General features: G+C 35.9%; 1 protein-coding gene across 1 annotated transcript in view; it reads right to left on the bottom strand.

The window, feature by feature from the left end:
* Positions 1-27,625, bottom strand: part of LOC121378963 (DNA repair and recombination protein RAD54B-like) — a 43,642-nt gene that overhangs the window by 714 nt on the left and 15,303 nt on the right. Inside the window, exons 11-25 of the mRNA XM_041507373.1 lie at positions 26,853-27,007; positions 26,666-26,713; positions 25,586-25,667; positions 24,865-24,945; positions 16,686-16,835; positions 15,375-15,486; positions 14,220-14,399; positions 13,238-13,440; positions 12,158-12,316; positions 11,049-11,175; positions 9,072-9,178; positions 8,795-8,860; positions 6,266-6,379; positions 4,984-5,136; positions 419-487 (exon numbers count right to left, since the gene is read on the bottom strand). Of these exons, the coding sequence (XP_041363307.1) occupies positions 419-487; positions 4,984-5,136; positions 6,266-6,379; positions 8,795-8,860; positions 9,072-9,178; positions 11,049-11,175; positions 12,158-12,316; positions 13,238-13,440; positions 14,220-14,399; positions 15,375-15,486; positions 16,686-16,835; positions 24,865-24,945; positions 25,586-25,667; positions 26,666-26,713; positions 26,853-27,007 (1,806 nt within the window). The remainder of the gene's footprint in view (positions 1-418; positions 488-4,983; positions 5,137-6,265; positions 6,380-8,794; positions 8,861-9,071; positions 9,179-11,048; positions 11,176-12,157; positions 12,317-13,237; positions 13,441-14,219; positions 14,400-15,374; positions 15,487-16,685; positions 16,836-24,864; positions 24,946-25,585; positions 25,668-26,665; positions 26,714-26,852; positions 27,008-27,625) is intronic.

Here is a 27,625-nt window from a genome sequence, read left to right as displayed (position 1 = left end):
AAACCTGTACCACATTTGAATAAAATTAAGATACAGTGAACCAACCTACAGATTTTCGTAGTCATCTTAGCACTATGATATTGTAAAACCGTTGTAAGCTATGATATAACAATGGTGAATGCCACATCCTATGATGGTTTACTATATCGTAGTGCTAAGATAGCTTAGAAAACCTGGGCCGCCGAGTCTCTGACATTGAAACAAGGAAATATCACTAAAAATACACTAGAGCCCGTCTCCATAACTGTTACTTCTCAGGGTTACAAGCATTTTTAGAATAATGCAAAATGCATTTTACTTATTAATTGGGCAACTTCTAAATAATTTACATATTAAGGTTCACAGAATAAATTTGTACGGTAGGACGTTTTAAAAAACCTTTGTAACTGATGGATCCAGAGGCTCGTTGTATGCTTACCGGACTGATGTCTGGTGACTGCCCAGTCAGATGATGCCAGTCCAAGAGCTCATCCATCGACAAATTCTTCTACAGAAACAAACCAAACACAACATAATTATAAATATACTTTTCATTTGCTAACACAGGGCTAGCTCTGGCAGTCGCCAAATTCGCCAACTGCGAATTTCAAAATCAATTGGCGAATTTTATTTTAATTTGGCGAAATAATTTCATGAAATAATTAATATTTTGTTAGAAAATATCTGGACTTTCTGCAATTTTTGAATTTCAGTAGATCATTTGGCAAAAAGGTTTGCTGACCCAGAGCCAGCGCTGTAACATTTACACACACGGCACATACCAGGTGTATTTACACACACGGCACACACCAGGTGTATTTACACACACGGCACACACCAGGTGTATTTACACACACGGCACACACCAGGTGTATTTACACACACGGCACACACCAGGTGTATTTACACACACGGCACACACCAGGTGTATTTCTGTTATAGTTACTTCACCTCAGTTATTGGAACAACCATATTTGGTTAATATTAAGGGTGGTATTTAGCTTGGTCTGAGGTGGTTGGGTCATTGGATTAATCTTCATCAGTAGACACACTCCTTTTTTTTTAAGTACCACCCAATGTGCCACGACTGTTAAATCTAGCATTAAAAAAAAAAAAAAAAAAAAAAAACCCACAACAAAAACCCCACAAAAAACCCAACAACAAACAAACAAAAAATAAAACAACGGTCGTCAAACGAAATTGTTAGGACGATAGAAACGAATTTCGAAGCAATTAGTGCCGTTGAGCAGAATATAAAATCAAAGTCAGAAGTAGTGAACCAATTCTCTTTCTATCAAACACGCCATCTACCTGCATAAAAAATACTGACAAAATTAAAGAAGCATATCTGCAGTGTGCACAATGCTTTACACATGATCAATCAGGCATGGGGAAATGTAACGCTGAAAACAATTAAGAACTGTTTCCGACACGCATAGTTTGGTACAACTGATGACCAGCCAGAACCAGACAGTTTAGACAACTCAGACGACAACACCACATTAAGCAGACTGCATATACCAATTGCCACTTGGACGACCATTTGAACACACATGAGACCACGACTGATGACAACATTATTCACACAATAATCTGTGCAAGAACCGTAACACCTGACGACGAAGACAACAATGATGCTACTGATAATAATGACACCATTGACCAAGTGAAACGACCTACTACGGCGGAGACTTTATATGCTCTTGATGTTGTGAGAAACTGGATCTAAATGACAACAAAAACTGACCACCTACTAGCAGGTTTAGCCCAGATCACAAGTTATGTTATGACAGGACTTTAAAGCCACAGTTGCAAAGCAATCAAAGGCCACGTCGAGAAGTGATTGATTTGTATTAGTGTTCTCTTGTATGTTGGTACATTTTGGTAAACTTAATAACTATGTCAGCACGAAAACATTCAAAAAAAAAAAAAAAAGAGGGTTATTTTAAAATACAAAAACGACCATACTGTTTAGTGTTGTTAAGTTTGCAAACATAAATTTAAGTTGGGGATAATTTTCATCAGGAAATTGTTATGTTTATCTCGAGCTACCAATATCTCGAGCATGTTGGTCCAGTCCCTTCAACACTGAGATAACGACATTTGAGTGTATATGAGACGGAAAAATATACCTACTGGGTTTGATCCTATAACCCACTGCACCTCAGGCGATCACTCTTTCACTGAGCTACATTCTTCTGGTGTTTGCATGTGATTTTCTTTACTTTCCTGCACTACATTCTTCTGGTGTTTGCATGTGATTTTCTTTACTTTCCTGCGCTACATTCTTCTGGTGTTTGCATGTGATTTTCTTTACTTTCCTGCGCTACATTCTTCTGGTGTTTGCATGTGATTTTCTTTACTTTCCTGCACTACATTCTTCTGGTGTTTGCATGTGATTTTCTTTACTTTCCTGCACTACATTCTTCTGGTGTTTGCATGTGATTTTCTTTACTTTCCTGCACTACATTCTTCTGGTGTTTGCATGTGATTTTCTTTACTTTCCTGCACTACATTCTTCTGGTGTTTGAATGTGATTTTCTTTACTTTCACTGAGCTACATTCTTCTGGTGTTTGCATGTGATTTTCTTTACTTTCCTGCGCTACATTCTTCTGGTGTTTGCATGTGATTTTCTTCACTTTCACTGAGCTACATTCTTCTGGTGTTTGCATGTGATTTTCTTTACTTTCCTGCGCTACATTCTTCTGGTGTTTGCATGTGATTTTGTTTACTTTCCTGTGTTACATTCTTATAGTGTTTGCATATGATTTTCTTTACTTTCCTGCGCTAAATTCTTCTGGTGTTTGCATGTGATTTTGTTTACTTTCCTGCGCTACATTCTTCTGGTGTTTGCATGTGATTTTCTTTACTTTCACTGAGCTACACTCTTCTGGTGTTTGCATGTGATTTTCTTTACTTTCACTGAGCTACATTCTTCTGGTGTTTGCATGTGATTTTCTTTACTTTCACTGAGCTACATTCTTCTGGTGTTTGCATGTGATTTTCTTTACTTTCCTGCGCTACATTCTTCTGGTGTTTGCATGTGATTTTCTTTACTTTCACTGAGCTACATTCTTCTGGTGTTTGCATGTGATTTTCTTTACTTTCACTGAGCTACATTCTTCTGGTGTTTGCATGTGATTTTCTTTACTTTCCTGCGCTACATTCTTCTGGTGTTGGCATGTGATTTTCTTTACTTTCCTGCGGTACATTCTTCTGGTGTTTGCATGTGATTTTGTTTACTTTCCTGTGTTACATTCTTATAGTGTTTGCATGTGATTTTGTTTACTTTCCTGAGCTAAATTCTTCTGGTGTTTGCATGTGATTTTGTTTACTTTCCTGCGCTACATTCTTCTGGTGTTTGCATGTGATTTTCTTTACTTTCACTGAGCTACACTCTTCTGGTGTTTGCATGTGATTTTCTTTACTTTCACTGAGCTACATTCTTCTGGTGTTTGCATGTGATTTTCTTTACTTTCACTGAGCTACATTCTTCTGGTGTTTGCATGTGATTTTCTTTACTTTCCTGCGCTACATTCTTCTGGTGTTTGCATGTGATTTTCTTTACTTTCACTGAGCTACATTCTTCTGGTGTTTGCATGTGATTTTCTTTACTTTCACTGAGCTACATTCTTCTGGTGTTTGCATGTGATTTTCTTTACTTTCCTGCGCTACATTCTTCTGGTGTTTGCATGTGATTTTCTTTACTTTCACTGAGCTACATTCTTCTGGTGTTTGCATGTGATTTTCTTTACTTTCACTGAGCTACATTCTTCTGGTGTTTGCATGTGATTTTCTTTACTTTCCTGCGCTACATTCTTCTGGTGTTTGCATGTGATTTTTTTTACTTTCACTGAGCTACATTCTTCTGGTGTTTGCATGTGATTTTCTTTACTTTCACTGAGCTACATTCTTCTGGTGTTTGCATGTGATTTTCTTTACTTTCCTGCGCTACATTCTTCTGGTGTTTGCATGTGATTTTCTTTACTTTCACTGAGCTACATTCTTCTGGTGTTTGCATGTGATTTTCTTCACTTTCACTGAGCTACATTCTTCTGGTGTTTGCATGTGATTTTCTTTACTTTCACTGAGCTACATTCTTCTGGTGTTTGCATGTGATTTTCTTTACTTTCCTGTGTTACATTCTTCTGGTGTTTGCATGTGATTTTCTTTACTTTCCTGCGCTACATTCTTCTGGTGTTTGCATGTGATTTTTTTTACTTTCACTGAGCTACATTCTTCTGGTGTTTGCATGTGATTTTCTTTACTTTCACTGAGCTACATTCTTCTGGTGTTTGCATGTGATTTTCTTTACTTTCCTGCGCTACATTCTTCTGGTGTTTGCATGTGATTTTCTTTACTTTCACTGAGCTACATTCTTCTGGTGTTTGCATGTGATTTTCTTCACTTTCACTGAGCTACATTCTTCTGGTGTTTGCATGTGATTTTCTTTACTTTCACTGAGCTACATTCTTCTGGTGTTTGCATGTGATTTTCTTTACTTTCCTGTGTTACATTCTTATAGTGTTTGCATGTGATTTTCTTTACTTTCACTGAGCTACATTCTTCTGGTGTTTGCATGTGATTTTCTTTACTTTCCTGCACTACATTCTTCTGGTGTTTGCATGTGATTTTCTTTACTTTCACTGAGCTACATTCTTCTGGTCTTTGCATGTGATTTTCTTTACTTTCCTGCTTCTCTCCCCAATTGACTTATTAAAATCTCTAAACAAGAATTCCATACAATTAAATGTATTGTGTACCTAAACAATTTTGATGCACTGTGATGAACATTCAAAACTGTAAACCAAGTTTCATTGATCTAAGAACAATAGTTGGTGAGAAACTGATCTAAACATGAAACTTTACCGTTAAACTTTAATCCAAAAGTTGCCACCGTTGAAAAAGTAATACCTATACTTTGCATTTTTACTTTGTAAAGCCGAGACAAAACCACCTTGACAAAAAACAGCCGTGGCAAAAAGCTAATGTTATGAGTTTACCTGTGTGTCAGCCAACATTCCACCAAGCTGACACACTCTCGAAACTGTACGACTGGAGACTGAGGTGTCTCCATCCACATTGTTGCCATGGCAATTACAGTTCAGCAGGGAATGAGTATCACAGTCAGTCATTTCATTCAGGGTAAACAGGTCCTGTCAAAAAACAAACAGTTCAATGCAGATTTGTTTTTGCGGGATAGTCAAATATAACCACCAATAAGAAATGATTCTGATCACATAAATGTTTCTAGAAGTCGAGACTAGATTTTACCTCAAAATAATTTTGTATGTATGACAAACATCGATATCAGGGCCGTAGCTAGCAGTAAAAATAAGAGGAACTTAAAGAAAATCATCTTCTTAACCGTTTGAGGAGTTTTAGGTATACGTAGAATTCATCTGCCCCACCCCCCCACCAAACAAAATCCTAGCTACGGCCCTGTATATTAGGAAATAAAATGAAGTTTTATCTCCTTCAAACATTAGTATGACAAGAAGCACACTACATATAACTACATATACAGACTGTTGCGGTCTGGTCCACCTTTTAGTACTGGGTCATCTGCATTTTAGTTACGAATTTTAAGACATTGGGTAATTAGGAAGGAAAAGATATCTCGTGTGAAAAATGTTACACGCCATTTTAGTGAGACGTCATGTGTGAACTATTTGAAACGGAGACAAGATTTTTAACATGAGAGTGAGTTTTGTGCATACGTTGACCATACAAAATGTCAATGTATTGTAACGGCATTAAAGAACAATAATTAACAATTTGACAAAGTGTTGTTAGTCATCTATACAGACATTGATATCAGGGCTTTAAGAATTGTCATAAAAATCAGTGATCAGTGATTAAAAACAGTTACTAGCCATGATTAAAAATTCACTAGCCCTACTTTAATTAAATACAATTTTACTAATAGGAATAATTGGATATGTCACCTAAAGAAAGAAATAGAGCTTAAAATCCATTAGATTTGAGAGGAGGAAAAGGCAGAATATTAAAATTTACAAAACAGATTTAAATGCATTTGACACCAAAAAATCACTAGCCATTGGGCATAGCAATAGTAGTTATTTACTAGCCCAACATTGAATATCACTAGCCATGGGAGTGGGGCTACCATAATCTAGAAGCCCTGTTGATGTTCTAAACAAAAAATTGTATTTAACATGTCAGTTTGGTTCTTAAAAAAGCCGTATTAGTCGAAAACATTTTACAATGGCAGCAAACTCAGGACAGTCCCTTTAAGATATATTGACACACAATTCTGTTCACCTTGAGATCGTCATGTGAGAACTGGACGTCTTTCTTCTCCTTGACATCCATCACGGCTCCACTCAGGCCCTGCTTGCTGATCTGTCGCTGGTAAATCTTCTCCTCAATAGTGCCCTGTTGGAAAAATTACAGATTAAATTTGTTTTATCTACTTTAAAGTCACTGACTCCAGTTTACATAACAACTTTTGAGAGCTCTGAAATCTTCTCCTCAATAGTGCTCTGAAGAAAGCATTACACATTAAAATTTTAATCTACTTTAAAGTCACTGACTCTCATTTCCATGACAACTTTTCAGACCTTTCGAAATCTTCTCCTTAGTAGTGCCCAGCAGTAAGCATTACAGATTAAAATTTCCATCTAATTTAAAGTCATGACTCCAGTTTCCATGTCAAACCTCTGAAATGTTCTCCTCTGTAGTACTCTGCAGTAAGCATTATAAATTCAAATTTCTGTCCACTTTAAAGTCACCAACTCTAGTTTTCAAGGTAACATTTCTGACCTCTAAAAAATGTGAGAACACTAGTTTCATTCATACGATGCTCATGCAAGACTAGTTTTGAGTAATCCATTTTTTGTTTGCGCATTAGATTTAGAACACACTTTATATAGTCTTGACGGGTTATTCACAAAGAAGTACTTTATGCAAATTTTCAATTCTCAGAGGACTGATTTTCTGTTTCTGATAAAACACATTTCAAGGTACTATGAAGACCAGGATGACCAGAAACACAGTGGATTTGACAAACAGTGATCATTTAAGCAACAGATTCCATGTAATGTGTAATTTAACTATTAAAAATAACTTGTAATAATAAAATGAAAATTTTATACTGCTTAATAACTATGGTGAGTGTTTTAACTATTCCCACCCACCCCCCATTCTCGACCTGTCTTCATAAACACAGCTGTCAAAACTCACAGGAGTTATCTATCTTGATTCTGTGAATGCTAGGACATAGTAGAATGACAATCGAACACATCCAATGTATTTTGTTGACTGGTATTTGTATTTAAGTTGTTATTGCAATATCGAAAAGAACCAAAAAAAGAATAAATTTGTGTAAACGTTAATGGAAAGAAGGAAAGAAATGTTTTATTTAAAAACACACTCAACACATTTTATTTACCATTATATAATGTCAGACATATGGTTACGGACCACACAGATGTTGAGAGGAAACCCGCTGTCGCCACTTCATGAGCCACTCTTTTCGATTAGCAGCAAGGGATCTTTTATATGTACCACCCCACAGACAGGATAGCACATACCACATCCTTTGATATACCAGTCATGGTGCACTGGTTGGAACGAGAAATAGCCCAATGTGCCTACTAACGGGGATGACATAACACGAATATGGGTTCGATTTCTTGCTATTTATAAAATGTTTCCTTAAAAACATGTTGGACATTATTATTTAATGGAAATTCAAGATTTGTAAAGGATATATACTCCGAAAATAAAACAGACTTTTATTTGAAGTAGATGATGGATGGGATTACTCATTGTCGATTAAAAGTGAAAATAAACTGCGTGAAAGCTTCATAAACAATGAAATCATGGATCATGATGGTAGGGTTTTAACAACATATTTTTAAAATATTAATTAAGTTCTTCTGTAAAAAATGTTTGTGTAATTAGACTCACTAAGATGTCCCCTAAAATATTACACACATCAAGAGAGTGTTACTTAGTTATTTTCTGACAATTTGAGGCTGACAAATGCTTTTAATTCGACAAGTTTTAGTAAGGGACAATTGGAAATTAGTTTTTTGTATAAATTTAACCCAATTTAAGCAACTTGCGGTCATCAATTTATAATTTTATTAATAAGTTTAACAATCAGGGTCCTGTTTTATGAAGCAATCTTAGCACAGATGATATTAGAACTAAGATCACTTATTAGTTATACAGCTAAGGTGATATTGACACCACAATCACTTATTAGTTATACAGCTAAGGTGATATTGACACCACAATCACTTATTAGTTATACAGCTAAGGTGATATTGACACCACAATCACTTATTAGTTATACAGCTAAGGTAATATTGACACCACAATCACTTATTAGTTATACAGCTAAGGTGATATTGACACCACAATCACTTATTAGTTATACAGCTAAGGTGATATTGGCACTAAGATCACTTATTAGTTATACAGCTAAGGTGATATTGGCACTAAGATCACTTATTAGTTATACAGCTAAGGTGATACTGACACCACGATCACTTATTAGTTATACAGCTAAGGTGATACTGGCACTAAGATCACTTATTAGTTATACAGCTAAGGTGATATTGACACCACAATCACTTATTAGTTATACAGCTACAGTGATATTAGCATTAAGACCTCTTCATAAAACTAGGCCCTGGGTCCTGTTCCACAACGCGATCTTAGCTCTAAGATCACCTTAAATGCAATGCCACCGTATACACTTAAGGTGATCTTAGGGCTAAGATCGGTTCATGGAACGGGGCCCTAAATTGTAATGGATATTTGTTTATTGATAATGCTTACAGTGGTCAGTAGTCTGTATATATACACTTTCTTTTTCTGACCATCGCGCCACACTCTGGCCATCGCCTACAAAGGAAATAAAATCATCACAGTTAATACTTGATATGAAATCACAAGTAGAAAGTTGTACGTTTGTATAATTTAGCCATTCTTTATTTATAAAAAAAGACTACAGTGTTTGTAATATTTCTTTATAAAGCACATATCAAAGCATTATTATGTATCAGTCATAAATTTTTCTTGAGATCATATACAAAAGAAAACATATTAAATCTACCTGCAAGTCATTAGCTGGATTCCAATCAATATCGTAAAGGATGAGTCTTGATGCCCCAACTAAATTGAGTCCAACTCCACCAGCCTTGGTGCTCAACAGAAAAATACCTGTAACAGAATACTTGAATTAATATACTAGTCACAAGAAGTTATGGGCCACTTGCTACTTGTCTCATGAATACGTTATCATTCAGACATGGCAGGGCTCGACCAGTCCAGAATAGTCAGTTTACGTTTTGGTGGCATGGTTATCCAAAGCCAGATAGTAAAGAAATTTATACTGTTCCCAAACATACTCAGATAATAAAAGTGTTAACATGAAAAAGGAGTTTCACATGCACCATGCAGTTTTCAGACCGGTGTCCTGCTTAGTCAGAAAAAAAACATTTTAAAAAGTCAAACAGTCTTTGATTTTTTTATGCATTTACCATACGCTTTTTTACAGGCAACCAAACAAGCTGTGAGTAAAAGGCTCATGTACATGCAAGATGAAATGCTTTATTCAAATATGTAAACTACTTTTCACTACCTATCACTGTCTCTGATAAATTTGATACTGGCTCTTAACTTCTTGTGACTAGTATACAAGATTGGTTAGTACATCATTCATGAACTGTAGTATACTGACAATTGTGAAGTATCAGTTTTAATAGGACCAGTGGTGTGACTTAAATATTTTGGAGATTCAGTGACCTAAAAAGCAATCACAGGTACACAGAATAAAAACAAAATACATAAATTTCGTCTTAACCCTACAAGTAAAAAATTACTAAATGTTTCACATCTAACAGGCAATCATTAATAAGTCAATGTGCTCTAGTGGTGTCTTTAAACAAAACACACTTTTAACTTTTAAATTTTTTATATGGCATTTGAGTCCAGGGCCTTATAAAATATACTAAAAGGCAAAAGTTATTGTTACATGGATTGTTTGGAGTAATAAATTTGTGAATGGATTTATGGATGTGAAAATGTGCATGAAACAGCTTGAAGAAATGCAACCAAGCAGTTGGTGCAGCGATTGCATGCACTGTGCAAGAAACATGGAATATTCAGGAGAAATCCTGTCCAGTGTTCACCATAAAAGGCCAGACATTCAGTCGCAAATCATTGCCACTCTGTGCAGCCTTCAGAAGTCCAGAACTCAGAAAAACACCATTAGTGAACTGTTTGATGCAATTTCGTCATGCCACGCTTCTATGAAAATGACAGATGGCGAGTCATAGGGATGTGTGAATCTGGGACCTCGCAGTGTGACGTCTTATGTCAATTCAACGTCCACAGAAACACCATATGGCACTTATGGCAACGATATCAACAAAACAACCAGGTCAGGGACTGTCCCCGTAGCGGCCGACCACCCGTGACAACCCCTCGCCAAAACACATGGATCCTAACCACGCATCTGCGAAACAGGCATTCCCAGGAACTTTCTCCAGTGTTTAGTGGCCTCAATGAGACGACAATGCCAGGCCTGTATCAATGCTCAAGGTGGACACACTCGCTACTGACTGTGTGAACTTCGCTCTGGACCCCCTCTAATGATGTGGCTCATTTGCATATGGCAGGTGTGCCCGTTTCATGGACTATTGCTCGTTTCCATACCTTCGGACATTTCTCTTTTCATATTATAACGTTTCATACACGGCAGTAAAAACTTATCATCAATTATCTTTCTTCTTTGTGTGTCACAATAACTTTTGTCTTTTAGTATACTTAGTCAAGACACGAGTCTAACAATGTCTTGAAACCATAACATCATGGTAACACCATATGAATATCACATGCCTTTGATGTCACTGAAGATTTCAGTCTGGTCTGCGATGTTTATAATCAGGAGCCCAGATACCAAATCTGAACAAAGAATCAGACTGTAAGCAAGAAGACTGAAAATGAAAAATCACAAGCTTTTACCATTACATTTTACCATTAAATTCAACCACCTGTGTGTTGGAAGAAAAGGTTCCTCAGTACGTACTGTGGTCGGAATATTTGTTGTTGAATTTGTTGACGATGTCCTGTCTCTGGGTTGTAGGGGTCTGACCATCCAAACGAACAAACTGGTAGCCGTCTTTGATGCAGAATTTCTCCAATATGTCCAAGGTCTATAAAATAAAAACAAAATCTATGTTTAATTCAATATCTTCCTGAACTTGTTATAAGACTGATCCAGAAAGAAAAAAAATGATCATGGATAAAAGCAAGCTGAAAAGCATTGTAGAATGTTGGTAAGTAAGAGATTAAGTACTTTGACTATGAATTGTCATCAAAAGAACAAAGTTGAAGTTTGTTTTGTTTAAAGACTCCACAAGACCACATTCATTAATTAATCTAGAGCACCTCATTAATTAATCATCGGCCATTGGATGCCAAATGTGGTAATTCTGACATTTGGTCATCAGAAGAAACCCGCTAAATATTTCCATTAGCAGCATGGGATCGTTTATATGTACTTTCCCCACAGACAGGAAAGCACATATTACAGCCTTTGACCAGTTGCAGTGCACTGGTTTGAACGAGAAAAAATTCAATCAGTTGAATGGATCCCCCTGAGGTGGTTTGATCCTGTGACACAAGCACCTCAGGAGAGCAATGAACCGACTGAGCTAAATACCGCTCACTTCAGAAGAACCAGGATGCAAATGGTGTTGGGGCGACACATAAATCCAGAATCCTGGCACAAAATTGCAAACACAACACACTTTAAAATTCATGTAAGTTGTATTAATTGGAACTCTACACTTCTTGATATACTGACAAGGTAAGCCAACAGAATTCCCTGAGACAAGCTTAAACCAAATGACTTAAGAGTCAAATCATTAAATTTCATGTGCTGAGACACTAGTGCTCGAAACTCTAGTGGTATATGAGCATGTTAATACATTTTGGCTAAGACACACATGCACTGAAACACATTTGGCATCTTGGAACCAAACGATTTCAACTATATATATGTTAATAAATCTTAAATATTGTTTGGGGTTTCACTGCATACACTTAAATGAGTAAGCAAATGCACAAATGATTTATCTTAATTCTAACTGTTAACCTCCACCCCAATCCAAAGATCCTCATTAGACTATTTACCTTAGTGTGATTGGAGACGAGAACAGTTTTCTCTCCACTGGAATGGATATTTTTAAGAAGAATGGTCAGAACGGCCAGTTTGCCCGAATCTTCAACAGCTAACACATCAGAACAAAAATCAGCTGGGTAGAGTGCACGCAGTCCTGAATACACACTCTCCTACACATTAATTACAAAAAAGTTTCATAGTACAAAATACAACAATAGCAACAATATTAGGTTACCAAATAAATACACAAGGATGATGGCTTCTGTAATTGTACATTTTAAAGGACCCTAGTTATTTAGCAAAATAGTTTTGGCTACTATAGTATTTTTAGTTAAGTTAAACATTAAAAATACTTCTTGTTTAAATGATAAAATTTGGCAAGTTCAGTGTTTCTGGGTGTCCTTGTGTTTGTAGTAGCTCCAAAAACATTAGATGTGAAAAAAGGACTGTACCTCAGATACTACGTAATCAGTGACTGTAACAAAAATTATAAAGGTCCGTACTTTTGGTTTTTATTCTAGATACTTCTATACCCATGACACTATTTAAGAAATAGGTCTTAAGGATGTTTTTTTTTTAAAAGTTGCACTCTTTGCATATTGGGACAAGACGTAGCCCAATGGTAAAGCACTCGGCTGATGTGCGGTCGGTTTGGGATCGATCCCCGTCAGTGGTCCCATTGGGCTATTTTTCGCTCCAGCCAGTGCACCATGACTGGTACATCAAAGGCTGTGGTATTATGCATATAAAAGATCCCTTGCTGCTAATCGAAAAGTGTAGCCCATGAAGTGGCAACAGCAGGTTTCCTCCCTCAATATCTGTGTGGTCCTTAACCATATGTCCAACACCATATAACTGTAAATAAAATGTGTTGAGTGCATAGTTTAATAAACCATTTTATATACATGTATTATTACAAAGAATCCGTAACTATTTGTTATGCCTTGACTCTTTAATAACATGACAGATAAATCTATTAAAAAGTTACGCTCTAACCTCTATACCTTCAGAGGGTGTCCGTTATGGTTCACAGTAGGGGTTGTCTATTCAAAATAAAAAGCTCAACTAAGCACCTCTCTAGAGTCTGTTACCTTTCCATTTCCAGCAGCATCGACAGCTTTGTTCCAGACGAGGCCGGGATGGTTACAGAGTTGTTTGAGTGCCCCAATACACACGAGATGCGGGGAGCCATCCATGGTTCCACACAGACAGCTCCGGATCACCTGACTGTGCAGCGTTCTCCTGTACAGTTGGAGCTGGAGGTTGCTCGGCTTACAGAACAACACCAGTTCAACTACAACACAACACACAGGCAATTTCAGTCAACTAAGCTTCAATGCCAGTACATAATGTTTATGCATCAATATATAAATGTGTAACAGTACATGATAAAGCAATACATAATATATAGCTCAAAATTGTGAGGCATTTAAAAACAAAAAGACCAGAAAACTATGTGGGACAGATGGACATACAGACAGACAGAAGAACAGAGATGAAACCTATAATCCTCTTCTGTTAGGGGGGCTAATAAAGGAACGAAGCGCAAATACAGCTGACTCTAAACCGACATCTGTCTAAACTAGGTGGGGTGGGGTGGGTGGGTGGGTGGGATGGATGTAGTCCAGTGGTAAAGCGCTCGCTTGATGCATGGTCGGTTTGGGATTGATCCCAATAGGTGGATTCATTGGGATACTTCTTCAGAGTTACGGTTCTTGTGATATAGTGATCAGAAAATATCAACATAAATATCAGTACAGAAAATAACCCCTCTAAACCAAATACCCCTTAAAACCAGAATATTTACATGGTCCTGTGGGTGTCCGGGTTAGAGGGGCTTCACTGTATTATATATTTTATTGTGTAACCAGGATGAAGTGACAAATATTTTGAGGTCAACTGGCAGAAGAACAAACTGGTACAGACTAACTGGAGGTGACCTGGTCTGGGTATGAAATGTCTGGTACTCATGACGACCCACCTTTAGGAGGTAAGTATTTGTTGTTGATGTCACAAACTTATACAGACCGACTGGCAGTGAACTGGTCTGGGTATGAGATGTCTGGTACTCACCTTTAGGAGGTAGGTATTTGTTGTTGATGTCCTGTGTTCGTCTCAGAATGAACGCTTTTGTCAGCTTTGTTAGTTCTGCTCCACGTTCCTGGCCTAGGGTTACCACCTCTTGACTTGCCCCAGGTTGACGCGAGGCCACAATGGGGTCTTCAAACACACGACGAAATGAAGCACTTGAACCTTGGAAAGAAAAAACATTGAAAGTAACAAAAATTTGATGTTATGTTTACATTTTAAAAAAAAAAATTGAATTAATAGCTCCATATGGTCTTACCCAAAATTCATCTGGGATTGAAAAGAAATGTTTAAATAATACTCAAAAGGAGTTCACAATTACTCACTAATGATCGACACTTAAAATAAGTTATCTTTATTGCTGTTGTTATTGATGTTAATTAATTCTTATCTCGGTTTTCTGACAACAGAAGTCTAGTAATTTGTAATAAATTAACCTGAATTAAGTAAAGATACACATTTAGTCTCACTAGATTCACATTTAATCGAAACTGACAGGGGCAGGCAACTTGGATGTTTAGTAAGCATTCTGATAATCAATATCACAAGCAGCTTTTGCTTTCCATATTATTTGTTTCAGTATTTGAAGATATCTCAAGAATTCTTCATTTTCAGAAACAATAGTATAAATCTTATGTTTTTATTCTCGTTTGTCTTGCTGTTAAAAAAAGTTACACTTCAAGTATAAAATTAATTTTGAACTTTGCTAAAGCTGATCAAATATATACACTCAAGACTCACCCTGTGTATTGCCAAATTAGCCAACTGCTAACTTTTATTTAAAGTGGCTACAACATTTAGTCTTTGGTTAATAAAATATTCATTAAATTAACCACATTTTAATAACTTTGAAGAAAGAAAATTCTCTAATTGTGTTGAGTGTGTCGTTAAACAAAACATTTCTTTCTTTCTTTCTCTAAATACATAAAAATTGGCTCAACCAAAAATTTGTTCCAGTGTGAGCCATGACACTTTGATTTACTGAAGAGCTAAGCATACTCTCAGTTAAGATTTACACTTATCACACTATGGAGTTAATTTAGTCTCACTTCAGACTCACACTTGTGGGCTTGATTAAGTACAACAAGGGATCCACACTTATCTTGTACTTTGTACCGACATATTTACATTTAGTCTTACCAAGGATTCCTGGATTACAGAATTCGATGATGGAGAAGAATTCTTTCAAATCATTCTGTATTGGTGTGCCAGTCAGAACAACCCTCCTGCTGATGGCCAAGTTTCCAATTATCTACACAAACAAACATAAATAATGACTCAATATTTTCTTAAATTCAGAACAATGCACATGTTTTATTTTCTGAATCAGGAATAACCAATCATAAAAATGATGCTCAAAGTATATGGATTTTTGTGTTTGCTTTGATCATGTTACCATGAATACTAAATACTGCAAAATACTTTATTTTCATGGGATCAAAATGAATCCATTTGTAAGCATTTTTTTCGCGAATCTGCCATGCCTTCCCCCAATAAAAAACAACAATGAAGTACCAGTACTGAAGTCAATAATGTTGACGCTTATTGTTTACAAAATACTGTAAGCTTACGCAAGACGCTTAGGCTACCTTATGCGCTTTTTTATAATCCTCAAAAACCTAAAAACAAAACGAAATGTGAAGGTGCAATGCTAGCTCAGGTTTGATTTAAACAATATTTATTACTGTCAAAATACTTGTTCACTACGGTTTGTGATTGACCAACAGGCGAAACCTTTAATGTAAAGATCCAGTATGAACTATGAGTATAGTGTCACTGTACAAGCCCATCCTGGGTTATTTTCAATTCCACATTTTAACATACTGTGATGTTTACTTCCCTTTTTTAAACGCGTGTCTTGCTTTCATAGCCATCAGTTACAAAAGAAAACCATACAAAAACGTAGTATTCTTTATTATCTTATAATATATTTTTCTGTATTTACATAGTGTTTTTTTTTTATTTAAAGTTTTATGTATTGCATTGTTACTACTAGTCTCATGAAACGGAAACTAACGAGATCTCAGCCGGATTCAGGTCTGATTGAACGAGACTACCTTTTTTTCTTCTTTTTTTAAATGTCCAATTTTCGTCACTCTTTAATTTCGTGTGGAATCCCAGACCGACCGTGCATCAAGTGAAACCAACCGATGGGGATAAATCCCAGACTGATCGTGCATCAGGTGAGACCAACCGACGGGGATAAATCCCAGACCGACCATGCATCAGGTGAGACCAACCGACGGGGATAAATCCCAGACCGACCGTGCATCAGGTGAGACCAACCGACGGGGATAAATCCCAGACCGATCGTGCATCAGGTGAGACCAACCGACAGGGATAAATCCCAGACCGATCATGCATCAGGAGAGGGCTTTACAACTGGGCTACGCAATGAGTGACTAGAAATTGAAAATATGAGCTATTTTAATTTTAAACCTCCGTACTTACAGCTGTGGTTTTAATAGCCGAGTTTTTCAGTCGATGACCTTCATCACACACAACAATATCAAACTTCGTGGCTTTCAGGATCTCAGAGGCTCTGACAAACATTTCGTAGGAAATAACCAAAACGGGATAAATAGCAGTTTTAACATATTCCTGAAAAATATACATTTTAATGATTTATATTTAAACTTGAAAAAATAACATATAATTAATATTATGAAGTGCATACTAGTAACTCATCCATCCCAAGTCCTTGTAAACTGTTTTTAATACAAGGATGGGGGATGGCAAAAGACAAATATTTCACCTACCATAACCATTTTCAGTGCACTGCGATGAACATCCATAGATGCAACTACAAACCAAGTTTCACTGATCTAGGACTTTTTAGTTTGTGAGAAATTGATCTAAATGTGAAACTTTAACATTAAACTTCAAAAGTTGAACCTTTGCCATTGCCAGAAAATGAATACCTATTTCTGCCTTCCCTAGCTATGCAAGACAGACCTATTGCATGACGTCAGCCCATATAGAATAAATCTGTCTTGTATAGCCATGGGAAGTAATATGTTGTTGGTAATACTAATATATGACGTCATATTAATGCGAGTTAGTTAGTTTTAGATCCTTCATTATAAAAGCTATCTTGTTAATTTGTAGTATTAAATTATATTTGACACATGGAACAGATGCCGCAAATATGGTAGGGTAGTTTATTTATGATAAAATAGTGAAATAAAGAAATTATTTTTTCAGCCATTTTGTTTGTTTGTGTAAAATAATGGTTTATTTATCGAATGGATGTGAGAAAAAGACTCCATCATATGCAGTCATGTGGGATAGAAAAAGTACACCCACGGTGGTGGAAATTTTGTCCTGGGTCTCGATAAGTGTCGTCCTGGGTTGAAATTTCTACCAACTCGATGCAGTCTATTAAGTCTACCTCGATGGAGACTATTAATCTCACTTTTACTTCATAAAGACAAGACAATAAAATGTGAATAAGTAGCATGAATTAAACACAGTAATCATTTTATTTAACATATGTGAACTTTATGCATTGGAGTCTTTAACAAATGCATGTACACACATTGTGTCAAATACACAACATATTCAACAGAATATATACAGCAACTGTAAATTGTTTTGTTTACCACATATTCAACAGAATACTGTAAAACGGGTAATATTTGGGGGAGTAAATTTTCGCGACCAGTCAATTATAGCCATTTCGCGGTTGGTAATGTTCGTGTAGTTGGGGTTTTTTAATTATTGTTTTTTGTTTTTTTTAATTTGTTTTTTTTTATCAAGTCAGTAAAAAAAAAGGAAATAAAGAATGAAAAAGAACAAATGCAATACTACTGCATACTTTTTAATCCACAAAGATAAAAGAACTGTGACTGACTTAGCCTAATAGTATTTGACCGATAACCAAGTGGTACAATCACATGCGTTTTATCTCGAGATGGCTGCTTGGCTCATGCACAATGAATGACTGTAATCTCGAATGTGGATTAATCAACTCTCCCATAAGTGTTCTAATTAATAAATTTCAGTTGTTGAAAACGTCTCATCTATTTTGTTTGTGTACACACATTCTCAAAAGTACCAACGGATTATTGTTTTGTTTTGAGATATTTTATTGATAAAAAAAAGAATCAAAAGGATTGCACAACAGGCAGAGCCTATATAAGTACTCTCCTAAACAAGATGGACATCAGACAATATTCATAATCATATATATCTAAAGCATAATAACAATGTCTAATGCCATAAAATATTTAACATAATTAATATTTTTTAATATATAGCAATAAAAGGTACAGAGTAGATAGAATAGAAATGGGATAGTCGAGAAAAATATGATAGTAATGATCCTATTGTTGGAGCTAACCGTATATGGGGCAGTAAGATCAGAATAATAACTCGAATCTCTTACTTTCAGCTATATATTTATGTACTGTGTTAAAAATTAAATGGTTTTCTTCAATTGGTAGGTTTATTGACCCAGATAGTAGTAGATCAATGTCTAAGATATCAAGGTAATTCCGTAACGATGCAAATAAATCATATCTTTGTCTGATGAACAGAGGGCAGACATAAAAATAATCAAAATTATCTTCACAGTTATCTCCACATGCACAACTTGGGCTATCAGAAAGATAGCTTAAAAATAAATTGATAGTTTAAGTTACTAGCATAGTTACGAAGCTGACAATGGATAATGTTACATTTACGATTTCCATAAAGATAGAGAGTAGATGAAGGATTGGGATTTCCCTTTTTTATTAATTTTTTATAGGTACGCAGACATGGTTCATTTTGAATTAAACTGTCAAGATCATTCCATAACTCCAAAATATTAGGAGTAAAGCTGTTTTTATATGAATTAGTATGGCATGTTGGTGGAGTAAATGGACGTTGATTTCTGAGTGTAAAACGATTAGTAGGATTAACATATGGCAAGATTTCATCCAGTAGATGCTTCGCCTTTAAAATGTTCATGCATTAAAATTAATTTACCATTTTTGCGACGTTTATATAAAGGTTCCCAACCAAGTTCATAATAGTTTGTCTGGAGATGTTCCTTTCCTAAGTCCTATAGGTAGTACTAAACCAAATAAAAAAAATATGCAATTTTATTTCATTTAGTACCAATGTGTCAAGTAGCCATGTGCTTGAAACATGTATGGGGTACCTGTAAAAAAAAAGTACTCGAATTTTGTACGGAACTAGGGTAGTCATAGACACTACCCATTATCTCAGAAACGAGCAGCTTGACCCCCAATTTTTTCTTATTCACTTTAAGTGTGAGGGGTGGTAGTATTTATATACGTGGCGTTCCAGTATGATTGTTAAAGGTATTCTAAATGTTACTAGCTAAATAAATCTGATTACCACACCAATACTGTATTCACGGATTGAAAATAATGCAAGCCTATAATTTTCGGGTAATTTTGTCATTTAAAAAAAATAGTCAGGATATAGTCAGGAAATTGGTGGCTGCCAATGTATTTTTGATGGTTCATTATGAAAATCAGCATGGGCCGATGGATTGGAAACAGTAACTTGAAGACACCCACACCCAGCATACAGGATTTCCTCCAAACACTTGTTCAGGACATTTCATTACTTCATACAGGTAATTGTCCTTCCTCAACAGTGTATTGGTTTAATATTGTATTTCTTTGATGTGCCTGTTAAGGTCTTCATAATCTAGGGGTCAATCAAGTGCATGTGTTTTTAATGGAATTCTTTAAAGGGGTAGAGGTACTCTGATATCTTTGTTGTCTCTACATATATACCTGAGTACACACACCCAACTGAAAGATAGGTTGTCAGTTTTTATGTCAGAATAAACCAGACCGCTGCACATAGCTGGGTTTTGAAAAATGTATGTTATCAGTATAGCAAATAACTTCCGGCTGCACCGAACTTTTGATAGAGAAGTGAACACCACAAGTCCTGTGATTGGTTATAAATGTGAGTGTGTTGGTTGTAAAAAATATAGTTTTATCTGGGTAAAAAAAATATGCAAATTTTATTTCGTCTAGTACCATGTGTCAAGTAGCCTTGTGCTTGAAAAATGTTGGGGTACCTGTACAAAAAAGTATACGGAACTAGGGTAGTCTAGACACTACCCGTAATGATACGGGCAGCTTCAATTTTTTTGCACTTTAAGTGTGAGGGGTGGTAGTATTTGATCCGTGGCGTTTATGTCGATTGATACGCTGCAGGTTTTAGCCACATATGTTACTATTGTCGTCTATGGGATTTGGATTACACCCTGTAATGATCAGCTGTACAATTATCCCACAATTATTATATTACCATATTCTAAGATTGGTCTTATAAATGCAACATACAATTTAGTTAGGGAATATCTATTTAATTTATATTTTAACATACGTAGAATGTTAAGTCGTTTACAAGCTTTAGTATATATGTCATTAATATGATCTGTCCATCTACCATTGGAGTTTAAAGTAAGCCCTAGATGTTTGTGGGAGGTTACTTTATGAAGAGGAATTCCATTACGATATAGCTTAGGAATATCAATATGTAGTTTTCTTGTGAATAACATTGATTTGGTTTTAGTTATACTAAATTCAACTCCCCAGCTAGTTGACCACTCATGTATAGATTCTAAGTCTTCATTTAGCGTTTCGGCTGTAGAAGTGTGGTCATTGACAATGCAATAAAGAGAGGTGTCATCAGCAAATAATTTTATTTTATTTTATTAGATACATTGTCTACTAGATCATTTATGAATATTAAGAAAAGATATGGCCCAAGTATAGATCCCTGTGGTACTCCAGCATTGATATTCCTCCAATTTGAGAAGTAACCATCAAGTTTTACTCTTTTGTTTCCTTTCGGACAAATAACTGCTGAACCAATTAAGAAGATTATCACAGACACCATATTTCATTAGTTTAAAAATTAAACCTTTATGCCATACCCTATCAAAGGCTTTAGTAATATCACAGAATACAAATCTTATGTCCATTATCTGGGTTTTTCATTATAGGGTGTACACTACCAAATCAAATCCCATAAATGACAATAGTAACATATGTGGCTAAAACTCCTACCTGCAGCGTATCAATCGACATAAACACCACGGATATAAATACTACTACCCCTCACCCTTAAAGTGAATGAGAAAAAATTGGGGGTCAAGCTGCTTGTTTCTGAGATAACGGGTAGCATCTATGACTACCCTAATTCCGCACAAAATTCGAGTAGTTATTTTTACAGGTACTCCATACATGTTTCAAGCACAAGGCTACTTGACACATTGGTACTAGATGAAATAAAATTGCATATTTGTTTTACCCAGATGAAACTATTATTTTTTACAACCAACACACTCACATTTATAACCAATCACAGGACTTATGGTGTTCACTTCTCTATCAAAAGTTCGGTGCACCTCGAACTTTTACCCAGCTGGAAGTTATTTGGTTTAGTACTACCTATAGTATCATAAATAATTAGTAGCTGATTAGTTGTAGAATCTTTTGATCTGAAGCCTGATTGATTATTAGTAAGAATATTATGATCATTGATATATTTATAAAGGTTTTTAAATATAATTTTTTCAAAGATTTTGCCAAAGCAATTTGTTACAGAAATTGGTCTATAATTTGAGGGACCAACAGATTAGGCTTATGTCAAGACATCGGAATGAGTTGGTCATTTTGACTGGTCAGATAAAACTAATTTCTAAACGTTTACTTACAAATTAATATACCGAATTGACTTAGAAAATGTTTTAGGTTCAGTCTTCACAAAAGTTCCGTAACGTTAATATGGCAGGTTCAATTCTACACTGGTTAAAAAAAAAATGCTAGTAAGCCTAAAACTGTTGGTTTACCCGACCCCTTAATGTGTTCAACGATTGAAGATGTTCAGTGTACACAGGCCGCAAATAATGCAGTTGATAAGTTAAACTCTGTAAATTGCTAAACTAGCCATAGATATCGAACCAACAAAAGCTGCCAAAAGACTGTCGGCAACACTGGCAAAAAATATTAATGAAAGTACAGTCTGGTCAATCAAATCGGCTTACCTACGGAAGATGAAACAGGCTGATTATGACACGCCGATATCGACACTATCCAAAGGAAAACGTGGTCCACCGCCAATGTTGGGTAAAAAACTAGATGGAAAAGTACAGGACTGGATACGTAAAGTTTGTTTATCAGGTGGAATTGTAAATTCAAGAACTGTTATGGGTGGCATTGAAGGCATTGTGACAAAGTTCGACAGAAACCGGCTGCAGAAGTATGGAGGCCATGTTAATGTGAAAGTAACCCTGGCCAAATCAATTCTTGATAGAATGGCATTTGTCAAAAGAAAGGGAACAAAAGATTCGAAGAAACTTCCAGATGACTTTGATAGCATAAAGTCCACTTTTGTAACCAGAGTGAATGACTGCCGAAAGGAGCACAACATTCCCAATGAGATGATCATCAACTGGGACCAGACGGGTGTAAATTTGGTTCCAGGTGGAGAGTGGACCATGGAAGAGAAGGGCAGTAAACAAGTGACAATCACCGGCATTGACGACAAACGTCAAATCATGTCTCTACTGGCTGTGTCAATGATGGGTGACTTTCTCCCCCCACAGATACTATATGGTGGGAAAACACATCGCTGTCACCCTACAGTCGAGTTTCTTGACAAATGGGACATTCATCACATGGAAAGTCATTGGAGTAACGGGGAGTCAATGATTCGATATGTAGATACTATTGTTGTTCCATTTATGGAAAACAAGTGGAAGCAGCTAGGCTTGCCAAGTGACCAAAAAGGTTTGGCAATTTTTGATGTTTTTAGAGCGCACCAGGACAAAATGATGTTGAACAAACTACATTTGAACATCAAATGTATCTTTGTACCAGCATGTTGTACAGACAGACTACAACCACTTATCTGTCAGTGAATAAGGATTACAAAGACGAACTGAAACAATGTTTTCAAAACTGGTACGCAAATGAAGTGACTAACCAGATTTCTGAAGGCGAGGTTGACTTTTCAAAAATCTCTGTTGATTTGCAAACGAGCAACATGAAACCCATTCATGCCAGATGGTTAATTCATGTTCAGGAAGGGGTTGCTTTAAAGAGGGACATGCTTGTGAGTGGCTTTCGTAAAGCTGGTCTTCTAGAAAATAGTACGGAGTAAGAAACACGTGTATGCAGCTGCTACCGGAAGTAGTAGTAGTAGTACTGATTTGGACCATTTTTTTTTTTAAATTCTTGCAGCTATTGATTGGATACTTACCAGTGTTGATTTTAATTTTTGAAACAAATTTATGAGTAAATGAAATGTGTTAACCTTATTTTTGTTTGTGTTATGGGTTTTTTAAAAGATGATACCGTATTTGACCGGAAATTAGCCCATGTCTGTGAATAAGCCCCCCTCCGTTTTGATAGCATTCAAGAAATTAGGCCCTCATCCGGAAATAAGCCCACCCCCAACTACGTCACTTTATAAATAACACGAAAATGCAAGTTTGCTCAAAGTTCATTTAAAAGGTCATACCTCCTGCAGGTAATTAAACACAAATGTAACACAATATTTTACCACCAGTGAGATTAAGCAGTCTAACAGTAACAGTGTGTAACATTGTTTTCAATTTCATGCTTGCAGTATTTCTTTGAAGTACCCAAACCCAAGTCTGAACTAAAAACCAATGTCTATTTTTACCAACACACTGCTCTGCTGTTAATGCCAATTAGGCAAATACCTTATTCTGATTGGCTAAGAACAATGACCTAGATTGACAACTCTTTGTATAGTTAGCTGATCAGTGTAAGATTGCTGTCTGTGTCAGAAAGGTGTATAGCTATTGAGTTTGTTGTTAATTGCTGTTGTTTTAAGTCTTTTCAGCATTAAATTTTGGATGTAAATAAACAGCACTGGTAAGTATTTGTAACATAGAAGGTGTGTTTCTGATAATTAGATACTAGTAAAAAAAAAATATATATATTAATAAACAATTATTATTTAATAATAACAAATGGAACACTAATTAATAGATGTTTTTTGTTTTCTTTCTGGTTCATTTAATTATTATTATTATTTTATTTATTATTATTATTACTTTTTTTTTTCCCCAACTAAACTGGCCCCTTGTCTGGGAATAAGCCCACCCCATGCTAAGCTCACAATGAGTTGACTTGGCCCCCTGGGCTTATTTCCGGTCAAATACGGTACTAGTATTAATATTCGCGCGAGTTTAATTTTTGCTGTCAAATTAAAATTGCGAAAATTACACCCACGCGAATATTACCCGTTTTACAGTATATACAACAAATGTAAACTGGTTTGCTAACCACATATCCAACAAATGTAAATTGTTTGTTTACCGCATATTCATTTGTTCACATATCCAACAAATGTAACATGGAGAAAACTTGGTGTTTTTTCTTTTCTAGATACATCACCTGTCCTCAAACTAGTGCATATTTCCCTAAGGATAGTAGTCTGGTTCGAACATCCCAACAGCCAATGGGATGGCCTAAAATTCTTCTACTGTGTATCCCTTCATGTCCCGGTCAAGTGACTGTAACTTCCTTCCTTTTCCCTTGCTTTTATGGTTCAGACGTATGGGGAATATGCACTAGTTTGAGGACAGGCCATGTTGAAAAGAAATAATTTTTTACTTTACCTCCACTCTGTTATCAGAACAAACACCAAACACATTCAGTCTTTCACTACCCAGCCACTTTTGAAACTCGGCAAGCCAGTTCTAAAAAACATCAACCATAGTTTAATGATGGACAAATTAGTTTGTTATCATCACACAGGTAAATTATATAGATGTAACTACAAAACCAAGCTTCCTTGGTCTAAGATTTATACTTTCTAAGAAATGGAGCTAAAAGCAGATGTAATACTGGAGTTAACACTAAAGTTGAGTATTTACCTATATCTAGCTGTTTGACTTGGTCAAAGTATGACAAAAACCTTTTCACAGTGATAGAAATAAGCAGACATTTTCACTAGTCCACTGGACAAGTACATCTAGACATCTACTTGTCTGACAGTATTTTTACTTGTCCAAATAAATGCTTTGTTTCATTCAAGTGCAAGGACAAGGTTTTTTACTACTCAAAATGAAACTGTGTTGAAAATGTTTTACTTGTCCATAGGACAACAACTGAGTAAAAATTGTTTGTCCAAGCACATTTTCACTTGTCAGGACAAACGGACAAGTGATTATTTCGAATACTGCATTATTTTATGTATTATAAACATTTAAAGTGAAATTAGAGGAGCAAAATTTGTACACCTCAACACATTTTTTGTCAAAAATTAATCCACTAGTTGACAGTTAAAACTTGTTTTTAACATTGGTTTAACAATAATGAGAAAAAACAATTCCCCACCTTGACCAAACTGCCTGGAGTAATGACCAAAACTCGCTTTAACATCGGTTTTCCTCCATATGGTCCCTGCTTCAACAGTGTCCTTACAAAGTGATAAGAAAACAAATCACAGTCATGAACAGTCAGACCTCATTACACTATTTGTAATTACAATGACATTTACACCATTGGACAAACATGTTACAGAAACAAATACATACAACGTTCATTTCATGCGTTACAATGGAATTAAGAACAAACATACTTCTTTCTAATGGCAAAACAAAATTAAAGACAAAACAAAATCAAAGAGTGATCAACAGAAGCTTTTTAATTACTTAGTGACACAAGCTTACGATGGTCTACTATAAATATGTGGCCTTTAGATACTCTGGATCTCGCACAGAGCCGAGAAAGTGTCATGTCACATTCAAGTTGTCAGTGTTCAATGAGGGTATTGCTTTAGAAATGAATGACCAGACAAGCAATTCACAACATTTGTGTGTGACTTGACTGATACAGTGACTCATATTTTAATTACACCCTGTGTTAAAGATCGGTCAATACAGTGTACTTGCCTCCACATTTTAAGAAACAAAAAACAAACCCCTAAACGTTTTTGGACATATTTTTCTGTTATTTGTTTGGATATGTTACTGTAATACAGGCAGAACATTTGTCACATGATCAACACAGGGGTATCAACTTGTAACAATCACGATATAAAGCCACAGTGATCATGGTACCAAGGTGGCCATTATAACGGGGTCTGACTGTATATAGACATATTTTCTTTGGAAACCCAATAGCCGATGTGTGTTTTAGTGCTGGGCTGTTGTTAAACATGCATATAAAGAAATTATATATTTTCACAGAAATAGTTAATGAAATGCCTTGTCCATTCCTTATTACAAATATGCTACCAGAATATTCTTGTTTGCACTAAAAGATATCCCTGACCCAAAATTAACTAACATAACAAAATAAAACAATGCAATACAAGGTACATACATATTTTCTTTGGAAACTGAAATAACTAAAATTCTCTATATTTTTAACCAGTGATTAAAAATTAACATAAATCACACACTAGTATCTTACCATAGCACTGTAATACACTGCAATGTCTTCCCCAGTCCCATGTCATCACTATAAATATAAATATAACATTGATAAAATGTTTTCACAAACATTTTTACGTGCATAAACAGATATATTTAAACATGCTGTTTAGCAAATATTTATATATATATATAAAAGAAGACATGAAAAGGCAAGCAATACGTACGCTAATATAGCTCCAAGGCCACAGGTTTGCTGCATTCCCATGATGCACTCGTAGAGGAAAACCACTCCTTCCCGCTGGTGTGGTCGCAGGTGACAGGATAAATATGGATCAACCACGACATCAAGCACAGGCAGTTTCTGTTTGTTGTACAGCCACTGTTAAAAAACAAAACAAAAAACCCAACACATTTGGTCTCGAATAACATGATAAATACAAAGACTACAACATAATGGATAGACTAGACAGGATAGTACATACCACAGCCTTTGTTATCCCAGTTGTGGAGCACTGGTTGGAATCTGAGAGGCAAGGTGATGCCCGGTGGTGGAATACTTGCCCGAGGTACAAAATGAATATAGTATAAATCATCCACAATCCTTCAATCTAGACAGACTCAAGTCTTTTTCTGTTCTAACAAGCAGCTGACTATTGGTACATAAAAGACCATGGTATGCAGAGTTCTAAGGAAAAGTTCATATAAAATACCTCTTGTACCTTAACAGTAGGAGCCCTTGGTGGGCCAGTCTCTAATTAGGTTTTTCCCATTCCAACTAGTGCCCATAACCGGTATATCAAAGGCTATGGTATGTGCTGTCCTGTCTGTGGGTATTTACCCACAGACAGGACAGCACATGCTAAATTAAAAGATCCCATGCTGATAATGGAAAAAATGTAATAGGTTTCCTCTAAAACAATGTGTCCGAATTACCAAATGTTTGACATTCAATAGCTGATAATCCATTTCTACTCGAGACAGCGTAGAATGCGGTTGT

Source organism: Gigantopelta aegis, chromosome 8 (genome assembly GCF_016097555.1).
Source record: "Gigantopelta aegis isolate Gae_Host chromosome 8, Gae_host_genome, whole genome shotgun sequence".
Taxonomy (NCBI): domain Eukaryota; kingdom Metazoa; phylum Mollusca; class Gastropoda; order Neomphalida; family Peltospiridae; genus Gigantopelta; species Gigantopelta aegis.
The sequence above is the reverse complement of the archived record's forward strand: the minus strand, read 5'-3'. Positions and strand labels throughout refer to the sequence as shown.